Here is a 13130-nt window from a genome sequence, read left to right on the forward strand (position 1 = left end):
CTCGGGAGGCTTGTCCAGTACTGGCAGAATCAACGTTGATCACTTGGCTAGGGCTGTGTTTGCCAAGTCCCCATTGTAGAGTTGCAGTTCAGCTCTTTGTAACTAGTCATTTACGAGAAGCTGCTTTCAGGCTATGTACATGTCCTGTTTCTTACCAAGTTTTCACTAATGGCAGGCACTGGTTTTGCTCATACCCACACTCCTGAGTTTATCAGCTATTATACTCCCACACCTATAACTTTCTCCCTCAATTACAGATTTCTTCAGTTATTCACATCAATATGGGCTTATGAATTCTTTATGCAACGAACCCTCTTTATAATTATTTTGGTGTTAGGATTGTCCGAGGTTGGACGGGGGAGAGCCCCTTCAGGCTGGCTTTGTGTTCTTGATTGTCTGCGTGAGTTTGGAACGTGCCCTTATTTTCTGGTGCAAGAGCATGGTCCAGCTCACCTTGTCTTTTGTCTGCCTCAGATCTGGAATCAGTCCTGTCTCGAGGAGTCTCCAGTTCTCAGGAGTGGAGGCTGGGTGCTGTGGTGCCCAGTCATTGACTGCCAAGGCCTCAATGCAGGTCTGATCCTTGCTCAGTAAGATACAAAGGAAGAAGAGCAAATCTTAGAAGCTGCTTGACTTGGTTGGATTTTGTTTTGTATTGTGTTTCTTTAACTAGGTCATTGCCAGGAATAAACACTTACTGCTGCTTCCTGGAGGGGAGTTCAGTCTTTCCATTAATTTTCTGTTTGTAGAGTCTAGGACCATTTCACGTACATTATACATATTAAGTTAAAAATCTCAGTGTCTTGTCAACATAGGAGGAGTTGGCACAGCGATTTTTTTTTTAACCTGATTACTTACAGATTTTTAAAATTTTATTATTTATTTGAGAGATAGGCAGACAGAGCTCTCATTTGCTTATCCACTCCCCAAATTCCAACAGCCACTAGAAGTGGGCCAGGCCGAAGAAGGGAGCCAAGGACTCAGTAAAGGCAGCAGGGACCTAACTTCCTGAGCACTCACTTGCTGTCTGGTACTAGATCCCCTCAGAGGCTTGGGGCTTTGCCGTCTTCCTCCAAAGGCCAGCTGATTTGGTTTTAAAAGTTTTTTCCAAATCCAGCTAATCATGAAAGGTATTTTATGAAGAGAGACAGGAGACAGTGAGCAATTGAGTAACTATGATGTGCTCTCACCATGCTATGAAGGTACCTCAAAAAGCTTCATAGAAAAAATAGAATTGAACAATAAGTTTATTTTGGGGCAAAACTTGTGTTTGAAATCTGTGCAGTTTTTTCTTAATAGGCATTTTCCATGAACTCTCTGAAGACTTGTGCAAAGTTGAATGCATGTGTTGAGAAAATCTTGTCTTAAATGAAGCCCAGCAGTTACAAAGTCTGTCTGGCTTGAACTCTTCAACATTGTGGATTTGGTTTTAAATAAACCTGTGTAGACCCATTTCCAGAATTAGATAGATGGTGTTTTAGATTTGGTTCCGTGTTTTGCATGGTTGGCACTGTGTCGGGAGATTATATATCACAGAATAAATGAAAACTGCAAATATGAAATGTCCACATTGCAGTGATTTCATTAGGGAATTGACCTAGGGAACCTGGAAAAGCCTGTTTATTTTTTTTCCTGTCTTCTTTCCTTTAATTCGGCTGTCGTTTAAGAAAAAATAGAGGAGCCTTAAATGTATTTATATTTAGAAGCTTCATATAGCGTGCATATCATTTACTGTGCAGATTCTGAGTGAGCTTTATAAAGATTACAGGGATAGGCCCCGCATTGTTGTAGCTAATAGAAACCTGTTCAGTGAGGTCTGTGGCTGTGAGATCAGCAACATTGCGGGTGACAGTGAAGTGCGGCCTTATCGGAAGGAGAATTCATAAGAGGCTGCCCTGGGACACTGCACCACTGTCCTTCTGTGTGTCCTGACAATGTTATCTGTCCTCTCAGTGTGGAGTATCAAATGTCTGTCATGAGTACAGAAATTAATTTAATGTCACCTGAAGACATGCAATTAATCTTTTAGAGGTTTTCATAATACCTTTACAGAAAGAGTTGCCAGTTTGGCGGATTTGGATTTTGGGGTTTAGGAGAAGATAAGGAAAATTAATTTTTCATCAGGGTTAATACAAGCTAGCAGGGCCACAAAGGCTGAGAAAAATGGTTGGGGAATTTGTCAAGTATTGTCACTCTAGAATAATGCTGCTTAACGTCTGATAGGTATAATCAAGAGTTGAGATTTCTATAGAGGGGGATTAATCAATTTGCTCGCTAGTGAATGCAAGTCAGTGATATCACTTCTTCATAGGGTTTAAGAATGAAAATAAGATTTGATCTGTCAAATTGCAAGACGCCCTGACAGTATCAATAGGCATTTTTATCTATACATTTAAACCATTTGTTATAAATAAATTTGTCCTGCTAATGTTGGTGGCTTCAAATTTCATTTTTTAAATAGTGATTAAGCTGATAAAAAGTATTCCCTAAGCTCATTTCATTTAAGTGATGAGATAAATATATATCTACATACATGCAGATATTTATTAAAATAAACATAAGTCTAAGAGGGCATTTTTACAGGATTTATTAAAAGATATCATTTGTGAAAAAACAACGCCCCTTCGGTCCAAGGTGGCTGAACTAGTTTTTTCCTCATCTCTTGGAGGAAGTGGAAGCCATTTAAAAATTGTATTCAAACATAGTGCTGTGTGAAGAGTTCAGAAGTAAACTGTGCTACCCTGGATAAATTCAATTTCAAAGACTTTTTATGGATAAAAAGTAATTTTCCATCCACACACAGCCACTTATTTGCTTACATTCCTAATTTGAATCAACAGTATTTTGAAATTTACATAGCTTAGTAGCACTAATAATTTCAGGTACTCTTTTAATGCTGTAGCTATGTGCATAGGTTTAAAAGATAGATGGGTGGATTTAATTTGCTTGGTTCTTATTCAGATTCTGTCTATGTCTTTGCGTGAGTATGGATATAAAAATACGTTTCTGGCCACAACTTAGTTATGTATAGGGTGACCTCTTCCTAGAAGTAACTGAAGTAACTCCTTAAAAATTTCCTTATGAAATAATGTTTTATTGTATTAGATTCAGAGAATATTCTCTCAACTGGAAAATTGTTTTTAAATATTTCTTATGAAATGAAATAACCTATTACTTATATTTAAAGTTTTGAGTACTTAGCATAGTCTTCAGAAGAAATCAAAAGTACTTTATAGTAGCCCTTGGTTTAAATTGAAGTGACGTAATTGAATCATGGTTAACCTCTTTTGTTTCAGTTCTTGCTGAATAAGTTACAATGTGTGTTAATGTAAGCTCCTCTCCTAGGAGGCAGTGTAAGCCACCTCTTTGGAACCCGAGAGGTATTCAGGCACTTAGTGTGTGACCAAAGGCCTGCTTGTGTTTCAGGCCTTTGTGTGTTTCAGGATAATACTACTTGCAGAATACTACTCACTTTGTAGGAAGTATTAAAGGGAAATAAATTTCTATACATACATAAAAAGTAGTACAGTTTTTGTCATATTGTCGACATTCAGCAAGTAATTATTAATGAAACACATTGAATTATAGCACAACTCTCTCTCTCTCTCTCTCTCTCTCTCTCTCTCTCTCTCTCTCTTTTAATATTTTATTTGAAAGGCTGAGCTCCAGACAGAAAGAGGGAGAGACAGGGAGAAAGGTCTTTCCTCTGCTGGTTTACTCCCCAAAGGGGTGCAGTGGATGGAGCTTCTTCCAAGTCTCCCATGCTGGTACAAGGGCCATCTTCTGCTTTCCCAGGTGCATTACTAGGGTGCTGGATCCAAAGTGGAGTGACTAGGACTCAAACCCTCACCCATGTGGGATGACTGTGCTGCAGGCAGCAGCTTTACCCTCTATGCTACAGCGCTGGCCCCTATAGCACAACTCTTTTTTTTTTTTTTTTGTTTAAAAAGATTTATTTAATTTATCTGAAAGAGTTACATGGAAAGGTAGAGACAGAGAGATATAGGTCTTCCATCTGCTGGTTCACTCCCCAGATGGCTGCAATGGCCAGAGCTGCGCCAATCCGAAGTCAGGAGCCAAGAGCTTCTTCCAGGTCTCCCACATGGGCGGAGGGGCCCAAGGACTTGGACCATCTTCCACTGCTTTCCCAGGCCATAGCAGAGAGCTGGATCGGAAGAGGAACAGCTGGGACTAGAACCAGCGCCCATATGGGATGCATTTCAGGCCAGAGCTTTAACCTGTTGTGCCACAGCGCCGGCCCTTAGCACAACTCTTGATGATTAAGATCTAGGAGTGTCTTGGGTTGCAAAATTTTATTATAACTTAGAACTATATAAAAGCTATAAGTAAGTAGTTTCAACTTTTCCAGGAGTTTCTCCGAACTTTTTAGTAAACAGTTTATAGGATCAGGTTTTCCTGAAAGTTAGGTAGTTGTCATCACGGTCCTGATTTGCAGTACCCCACTCTCTGTGTCTGTCTTTGACAACAAATACTCATACTTGGTATCTGCCTGCACTGTGTCCGACTTCACTCTCTCCCTGAGGATGCTGGGGAATCAGTGCCTCTAGGAAACAAGTAGTGATGCGTGCTGTGAGGACCACCAAGCAACTCTACAGCAGAGTAGCCTTGGCAATGGAGACTATGTCAGCTGGGGCATTCTTGGACAGGCCAGGTGAGCAGGTGGCAGGGAACTTCCCAAGCAGGAAGGATTTGGAAGTCGGAGCAGGTGTTGGATGGAATTTAGCTGCCATGAAACGAGTAGGGGCGCCGGAACAGTCCCGACCATGGTCACCGCCTCATCATGGACATTGCTTCCTGTGTTTTTAGGCTGTTGCTTAAAATATCCTCCGTGAGGCATGGCACCATAGTGTCAGCGACCCTTTCTGGATGTTACAGATCTAATATTTCCCTCTGCAAAAGGATATTTCATTCCTGAAAGAGGTGAGGAAATGAGAGGCCCTTTGTGATACTTGAACTTCAAATAGAGATCAGACTTACTTGGAAGCAAACTTTCCTTGAAAGGAAGATAAAAGTAACTTTTTTTTTCAAGGTTCTTGTCCTGTATGATTGTCAGACATGAACTCTCCCCAATCTCTCATCCAAAATAATAAGGATGAGAATTATTCTTGTTTGGTATTTTATTGATGATTTTAGGTCCTGATTTCCCAGTTTACAGATCATCAGATCACTACAGTATTATGTATTTATTGTCCAAATACATGGACATATTGTATACTTTTATATATCTTTATATATATTACATATCTTTAATATATTCATATGTTATATACTATATATATTACATATCTTCTGTCAGCTGGTTCACTCCCAAGTTGCTGCCTATCCGAAGCCAGGAGCCAGGAGCTTCCTCCAGGTCTCCCACGTTGGTGCAGGCATCCAAACACTTGGGCCATCTTTGACTGCTTTCCTAGGGCATAACAGAGAGCTGGATTGGAAGAGGAGCAGCCGGGACTCAAACCAGCACCCATATGGGATGCCGACACTGCACGCAGAGGCTTTACCCTCTATGCTGCAGCGCCAGTCCCTAATTATCTTGTTTTTAGTTTTGGATTGCTGAAAGAAAAAGTAACCAGAATATTCATCATGTCTATCATGTTATCATAGGCATTTTTCCCTTTAGGGCAGAGTACTTTCTCAAGTTTTTCTGCAGTGTAACATCGTATTTTCTTTTTCTTTTCTTTTCTTTTCTTTTTTTTTTTTTTTTGTCTCTTTTAAATTTGTTTTTTTATATTATTTGAATTTTTCATAATTTTTGATAGAGAGTAAAGATAGACAAGGAGAAAAAGCTTCCATCTGCTTGTTCACTCCTTAAATGGCCAGAACAGCCAGGACTGGACCAGGCAGATGTCAAGAGCCCAGATGTCTATCTTGTTCTCCCATGTGGGTGGCTTGAGCCATCACTGCTGTCTCCTAAGGTATACTTTAAAAGAAAGCTGGGGCCGGCGCCGCGGCTCAATAGGCTAATCCTCCGCCTAGTGGCGCCGGCACATCGGGTTCTAGTCCCGGTCGGGGCGCCGGATTCTGTCCCGGTTGCCTCTCTTCCAGGCCAGCTCTCTGCTGTGGCCTGGGAGTGCAGTGGAGGATGGCCCAAGTGCTTGGGCCCTGCACCCCATGGGAGACCAGGAGAAGCACCTGGCTCCTGCCTTCAGATCAGCATAGTGTGCTGGCCACAGCGCGCCGGCCGCGGCGGCCATTGGAGGGTGAACCAACGGCAAAAGGAAGACCTTTCTCTCTGTCTCTCTCTCTCTCACTGTCCACTCTGTCAAAAAAAAAATAAATTAATTAAAAAAAGAAAGCAAGAAAGCTGGGTCAGAAGCTGAGGAGCTGGGACTTTTAATTGTAGTAGTGACATTTAGTACATACACATGTACTGATTGGCAAGGGTTATATAATATTTTGAAGCACAATCAAGACTACTCAGTTTTGGGGCCAGCACTGTAGCATAGCAGGTAAAGCCGCCCCTGCAGCGCCGGCATTCCACGTGGGCACCAGTTTGAGTCCTGGCTGCTCCACTTCTGACTCAGCTCTTTGCTATGGCCTGGAACAGCAATAGCAGATGGCCCAATTCCTTGGGCCACCCCTGCACCTGCATGGGAGACCCAAAAGAAGCTCAGGGCTCCTGACTTCGGATTGGTGCAGATCCAGCCATTATGGCCAACTAGGGAGTGAGCCAGTGGATGGAAGACCTCTCTCTTCTGCCTCTCCTTCTCTCTCTTCTGTGTAACTCTGACTTTCAAATAAATAAATCTTAAAAAGAAAAAAAAAAAAACTACTCAGTTTTAAAAATATAGTACACAAGGCATTTTAACATGGTGAACCAGAGCCAACTTACTAGGGTTTATACCTGTGGTTTCTCTAGAGCACTTAAAATCTGGCATATACTCTAGTTATCATTAGATCCTAGTTAGTTAAGCTGACCCAAGGGCTTATTTAGATTACTTATGTCTATACAATAGAAAGTTTTCTTGGAGGGTTGGTGTTGTGCCATAGCAGGTAAGGCTACTGCTTCACCAGATCCCATAGGGAAGGCCAGTTCAAGTCCTAGCTACTCGACTTCCAATCCAGCTCCCTGCTAATGCGCCTGGGAAAGCAGCAGATGATGGTCCAGGTACCTGGGCCCCTGCACTCACATGGGAGACTCAGAGGAAGCTCCTGGCTTCTGGCTCTTGGCTTCAGATTCGCCCAGCTCTGGCTGTTGTGGCCATTTGGGGAGTGAACTGGCAGATGAAAGACATCTCTCTCTCTCTCTCTCTCTCACTCTTTCAAATAAACAAATCTTTAAAAAAAAAAAAAAAACAAACCTGATTTTCTTGGAGCCAGTTTTGTGATGTAGCAGGTAAAGCTTCTACCTGTGATGCCGGCATCCCATCTGTGCAATGGTTTGAGATGCAGCCGTTCTACTTCTAATTCAGCTCCCTGCTAAAGTGCCTGGGAAAGCAGCAGAAGATGGCCCACGTTCTTGGGCCCCTGCACCCAATGTGGGAGACCTGGAAGAATCTCTGGTAACCTGGCTTTGGCCTGGCCCTGCCCTGGCCTTTTGGGAGTGAACCAGCTGGTGGAAGATCGATCTCTGTCTCTGTTTCTCTCTCTCTTTCTCTGTAGCTCTTTCAAATGCATAAATGAATAAACAGATCTTTTTAAAAAGTATTTTCATAGCAAAATTCCCGTAGTTCATTTGATTGTCCGCGTTACTGAGAGAAGTGGAGCTTCACAGTCCGCTGACGGTTGTGTGTCGGTACAATGGAGGATCAGTGGCCTGATGTTGCTCCCCACTCACGTGGCATCTGCAGGCTGCTCTGTAAGGGGAAGATGCTCATGACGACAGTGCAGCATGTCTTCACACATGGATAGTGGATTTCTGAGTCTTGAACTAAGCTTGCTAGAAGCCATCATTGCAACAAGATTTTAAATACATTGATAAATGATGGGTCACTGACTCTTAAAATATATGGTAAATGAGGGTACCCGAAAAAGTTCATGAAAGTGCATTATTTTTTAAAAAACTATGCATGGCTGTCAAAGTTTCTTATACCAAAATTTATCTTAGTTGTTTCTCCATGAACTTTTTAAATTTTTTTAAGAGTTATTTATTTGAAAGGCAGAGTTACAGAGAGGCAGAGACAGAGAAAGATCTTCCATCTGCCAGTTCACTCCCCAAATGGGCAACGACCTGAGTTGCGCTAATCTGAAGCCAAAGAGCTTCTTCTGGGTCTTCTGTGAGGGTGCAGGGACCCAAGGACTTGGGCCATTTTCTACTGCTTTCCCAGGCTATAGCTGAGAGCTGAATCAGAAGTGGAGGAGCTGGGATTCGAACTGGCGCCCATATGAGATGCACTGCAGGAGGTGGCTTTACTAATCTTGCCATAGCACTGGCCCCTCTCCATGAACTTTTGAAGTATCCTTATATGTCATCAAATTTTAAAACTTTGTAGCATAAAAAATTTCAAGTATATACAAAAATAGAAAGAGCAAATCTTTTTACTTATTTATTTTAAATGTGTATTTTCTTCAACTTGAAAGGCAGAGTGGGGGAGCGAGGGAGAGAGACAGACAGACATTGATCTTTTTATTTGCTGGTTCACTTCCCAGATGCCTACAGCAGACAGACCAAAGGCAGGAGCCCAGAACGCCATCTGGGTCTCCCACGTGGGTGGTGGGGCCTGAGCACTTGGGCCGTCATCTGCTGCCTCCCAGGATGCATTAGCAGGAAGCTGGATCCGGAGCGAAGGTGCTGGAACTGGAACTGGCACTCCAGTATGGGATGTGGGTGTCTCCAGCGGCGGCCCAGCTGCCTGTCTGCCTGCCCTAGAACAGAGCTGTGTAGTAAAGACTTGGGCAAACTGTGCCCTTGGAATATTCCCATCCGTGCCTGAGTGGGTTGCCTGATCACGCCTCGTGGAGAAGTTTCAAAAAGCACACATCAGCATCCTGATAGTTACACGAATCCAGTCCTGCTGCTGGTCTGCCTTTTTGTAGTGCTTCCATTTTCACGTGGGCAATATCACTTTGTCAGACAGAAATGACCACCAGTAAAAGCAGCACTTCCAAGCAACTCTACTGATGGTCTTCAGTAGCCCTGACTTGACAAAAGCAGAAGACTGTGGGGCCGGTGCCGTGGTATAGTGGGTAAAGCTGCCACTTGCCATGCCAGTATCCCATATGGGGGCCGGTTCAAGTCCCGGCTGCTCCACTTCCAATCCAGCTCTCTGCTATGGCCTGGGAAAGCAGTGGATGATGGCCCAAGTCCTTGGGCCCTTGTACCCGCTGGGAGACCCAGAAAAAACTCCAGGCTCAAGACTTCGGATTGGTACCACTCCAGCCATTGCAGCCATCTAGGGAGTGAACCAATGGATGGAAGACTGCTCTCTGTCTCTCTCTCTCCCCTACCCCTTCTCTTCCTCTCCCTTTCCCTCTCCTTCTCTTTTTCTAACTCTGACTTCCAAATAAATAAATAAATCTTTAAAAAAAAAAAAAAAAGCAGATTACTAAGTGGCCCTTCACACTGCTCATGTGATTAGTTTATTTTGGGGTATTAACCCAGTTTCTCGTATTTGGGTTGAATATTAACTTGATCATGAGATGTACCTGTGTTACTCGCTCAGGTTTGATAATATCTGTGAAGCTTCTTTTTTTCCCCTCATATTTGGTAATGAAGAATATTCTTTTGTGGCTGTCCTTTCTTTTGATGTTCTTACCTTTTGTGTCAGGCTAGTACAGGCTCAGTGAGTGAGAAGGTGCTGCTTTCTCTGGGAAGAAATTGTGTAAGCTTGTTAGTCCTTTTTTCCTTCAGTATTTGATAGGATTTGCTGGTGAAGGTGTCTGGACTTAATTTTTCTCTGTGAACGGTTTCTAGTTATTGGGTCAATGTCTTTAGTTCTTAGAGGTCCGGTTGAATTGTCTCCTTGCTTTGAGTCAGTTTTGATACCTGTGTCTTGGAGAATGTGTCCCTTTGCTCGTTGTGTTGATGTCAAGTTGTTTGTGATGTCCTTTCAGTTTCCGTAGGGTCTGTTGTGATGCTCGGTCCACCTTTGTGTCCTGATTATGGTTATTTGTCTTCTCCTCTTTTGTTCATGTTCAGTATAATTAATATCACTTTGTTGAACCCCCCCCAAAAAAAAACCCCAACTTTGAATTTCAGTGTTTTTCTCTAGCTTTCTATATACTGTATCACTGCTATGCATTGTAATCTTCCTAATTTTCCCCAATTTTCTTTTTCTTTTCTTTTTTTTTTTTTTTGACAGGCAGAGTTAGTGAGAGAGAGAGAGACAGAGAGAAAGGTCTTCCTTCTGTTGGTTCACCCCCCAAATGGCTACTACAGCCGGCGCTGCGCCGATCCAAAGCCAGGAACCAGGTGCTTCCTCCTGATCTCCCATGGGGTGCAGGCCCAAGCACTTGGGCCATCCTCCACTGCCCTCCCAGGCCACAGCTGAGAGCTGGCCTGGAAGAGGAGCAACTGGGACTAGAACCTGGAGTACGGGCGCCTCAGGCGGAGGATTAGCCTAGTGAGCCGCAGCGCTGGCCCCCAGTTTTATTTTGAATTTAATTTTTTTAGTAGATAAAAACTCAAATTACGGATTTTTGATCTTTTTTTTTTTTTCCTTTTTGAGGTAACTTTTATCTGCACCCACTAAATTTTGGTATATTGTGGCTTCATTTTCATGTGGCTTACCTGTTGTCTGTGTGGTTTTGGATTCTTCTTTTTCTTGTTGAGCTTGTCTTCCCTGGGGGTCAGCCCTCTTGCTCTGCCTTGCTTAGTGGCCAGCTGGTGATTGTGAGGGACTGTGCTCAGGGCCCTGGACCCTGCACAGCCACCTGCGGCCAGTGATCTCTTTGTGGGCAGGTCGGAGCTCTGAGCTCCGCAGCTTCCCAGGCACCACTGGGAGACCTTGCACAGGCCTTCTGTGGCCTTTTCGGTTGCAGAGTTTCCTCAGCAGGTTTCTGACTAGTGTGCTGCTTGTTCCGGTCAGGGCTATGAGCAGAAGCACAGGGTCCCTGGGCTTCCCCGAGGCATCGCCACTGACTTGGTCCTTTGGCTGACGGTGCTGCTGTGGGGGTTCGCACCCCTCTGGGTTTCCTGCCCAAGCCTGTGCTTGCTGTAGCTGCCGTGATTGCTGGCACAGCGCCGGGTTGGAAGCTACACACAGCACCGTTCTCAGATCTCAGGAATAAGAGCTGCTTCTTTTGCTTAACTTTGGTCGATTTCCATTGTCCTGAGATGGTTTTTTTCAGGGGAGGGAGACAGTTTTGTCCAGTTTTATACTTCATTTGAGGAGAGAAGGTTTGCTCACCTCTTTGTTACCGTGGCCTGACGTCTTGCACTTCTGTGACATTTGTTACCTCAGCTTTCCTTGGGTACCAGTTACTTCGACCGACCGTAGTAGACTTTACACCCATCTTCCTTTAGTCCCTGTGCCGTCCCTTTGGGTGGGGTCCGGTCTTCCATGCGATGGTCTCTAAAAGCTAAGTTTGGGGAGGAAGAGAGGGACTTGGATATACAGACCTGAGCTAGTTGACTGACTTCACTTCGGAGATTCTGACATAGCTGAGTGGCCGTGACAGGGAAGGTTAATTACCCAGTGTTGATTCCTGTTTATGTTGAGAGTAGGGCATCCTGTTAACAAAGTCTTAATCTAAGCTTTTAACTCGAAGCATCCGTTTCTGTTAAAATCACAGAATTTAACAGGACAGGGTCTCATGTTCTTGATGTTCGCTCATTCCTTCCTCATCTCCAGCTCCTCTGCTGGAAAGGTACCGTGTGTAAGACTGAAGGCAGCGGTCAGGTACCGTCCAGTGATGTCTTTTACGCTGCCTAGTGGTCCAGGCAGCATGGAGAACAGAACCCGAGAGTATAGCTGTTTCTTAGTTAATAAGCTTTAAGATCGAGAAGTGAGGGAACGTTCATGCAGGGGGTTAGCTTTCTGATCCTTCTGGACTTCAGAGAGTGCATGTGCTTCTTTGAGAGCCGCTCGCTGTGTGCTTGGTCACTCTCCCCAGCTCTCCCCAGGAGGCAGGGAAGTATCACGTTCTCGCCGTAACCAGTGAGGTTAGGCTGATGATTCAGTTAGGTTGAAAGTTATAATCACAGATTTCTTAAGTGGATACAGAAATTAACAGAGATCTTACTGTTTTAAAGTTCAGAAACAGAGGCCAGAGTTGTGGCATAATGGGTAAAGCCAGTGCCTTTGATGGAGCCATTTGGGGAGTGAACCAGTGAATGGAAGATCCTCTCTCTCCTTCTCTGTCTGTCCCTCTGTCTCTGTAACTCTTACTTTCAAAATAAATAAATAAATGAATCTTAAAAAAATGGAGATGTAAACTTGACAAATACTGTTAAAGCCTAGCCATTATCCAGTTAGAAATGTCTGTACTGGCTGTCTGCGAGATGGCACATCCCGTTGCCCACCTGTCTGGAATGACTTTGCCTCTCGGTTGACACTGGCTGGGGTGGGCTCCCTGGTGCAGCGGGGAGCTGTCAGTGGTGGGGTGAGCAGACACTGAATGGTATGCCGTGTTGTTGCTTTCAGCAGGGAGGAGAAAGTGACGGCTTTTTCCACGCAGAGGGTCAGCCCCAGCGGCTGCCACAGCCTGTGGAAGTGCGCCAGCAGCCTGCCCGCAAGGTGACGCTGACCAAGGGGGCCCTTCAGCAGCCCCAGCACCCACCAGTGGGGCCCCACATGCACTCAGCCGTGCCTCCAGGGATCAAAAGCATCCAAGGAATTCACCCAGCAAAGAAGGTACTGCCTGCTCCTCCAGCCTGTACCGTTAGAAGCTCTCTCCTGGGTGCCCTGCCTTTTTCAGAGGCACTCAATAAACAAGTCTCCACATTCCTTTGTTGAGCCTTGAAAACACAGTGACGTTTCCCCCCAGGGACAGGACAGGGTCAGTAGCCCCCACAGCTGTGCTGCAGTCCGCACCCAGCTCGCAGGTGCCTGCCTGTGTGCACCACGCAGGCAGCCCCAGCCCAAGCATACTTTTCTTCTATGCTGATTTGCCAGGGACCTCTCAAGTACAGAAGCAATTCCTGCTTCCAGGAGGGGAAACCAAGGGCCATGGGGGTGAAGTTACTTGCCTGGGAAGTGACAGTGGCCTGGTTCTGGCTCCTCAGTCCTTCC

General features: G+C 44.6%; 1 protein-coding gene across 6 annotated transcripts in view; it reads left to right on the forward strand.

Moving 5' to 3' along the window:
• The window catches only part of RBM33 (RNA binding motif protein 33), a 149205-nt gene that overhangs the window by 115912 nt on the left and 20163 nt on the right, over positions 1-13130 (forward strand). For 4 of the 6 annotated variants that reach the window (XM_062192913.1, XM_062192918.1, XM_062192917.1 and 1 more), the window contains one exon: positions 12543-12752. In XM_062192913.1, the coding sequence (XP_062048897.1) occupies positions 12543-12752 (210 nt within the window). The remainder of the gene's footprint in view (positions 1-12542; positions 12753-13130) is intronic. The other 2 variants (XM_062192915.1, XM_062192919.1) reach the window with 1 other exon arrangement.

Source organism: Lepus europaeus, chromosome 5 (genome assembly GCF_033115175.1).
Source record: "Lepus europaeus isolate LE1 chromosome 5, mLepTim1.pri, whole genome shotgun sequence".
In the NCBI taxonomy this organism is placed as follows: domain Eukaryota; kingdom Metazoa; phylum Chordata; class Mammalia; order Lagomorpha; family Leporidae; genus Lepus; species Lepus europaeus.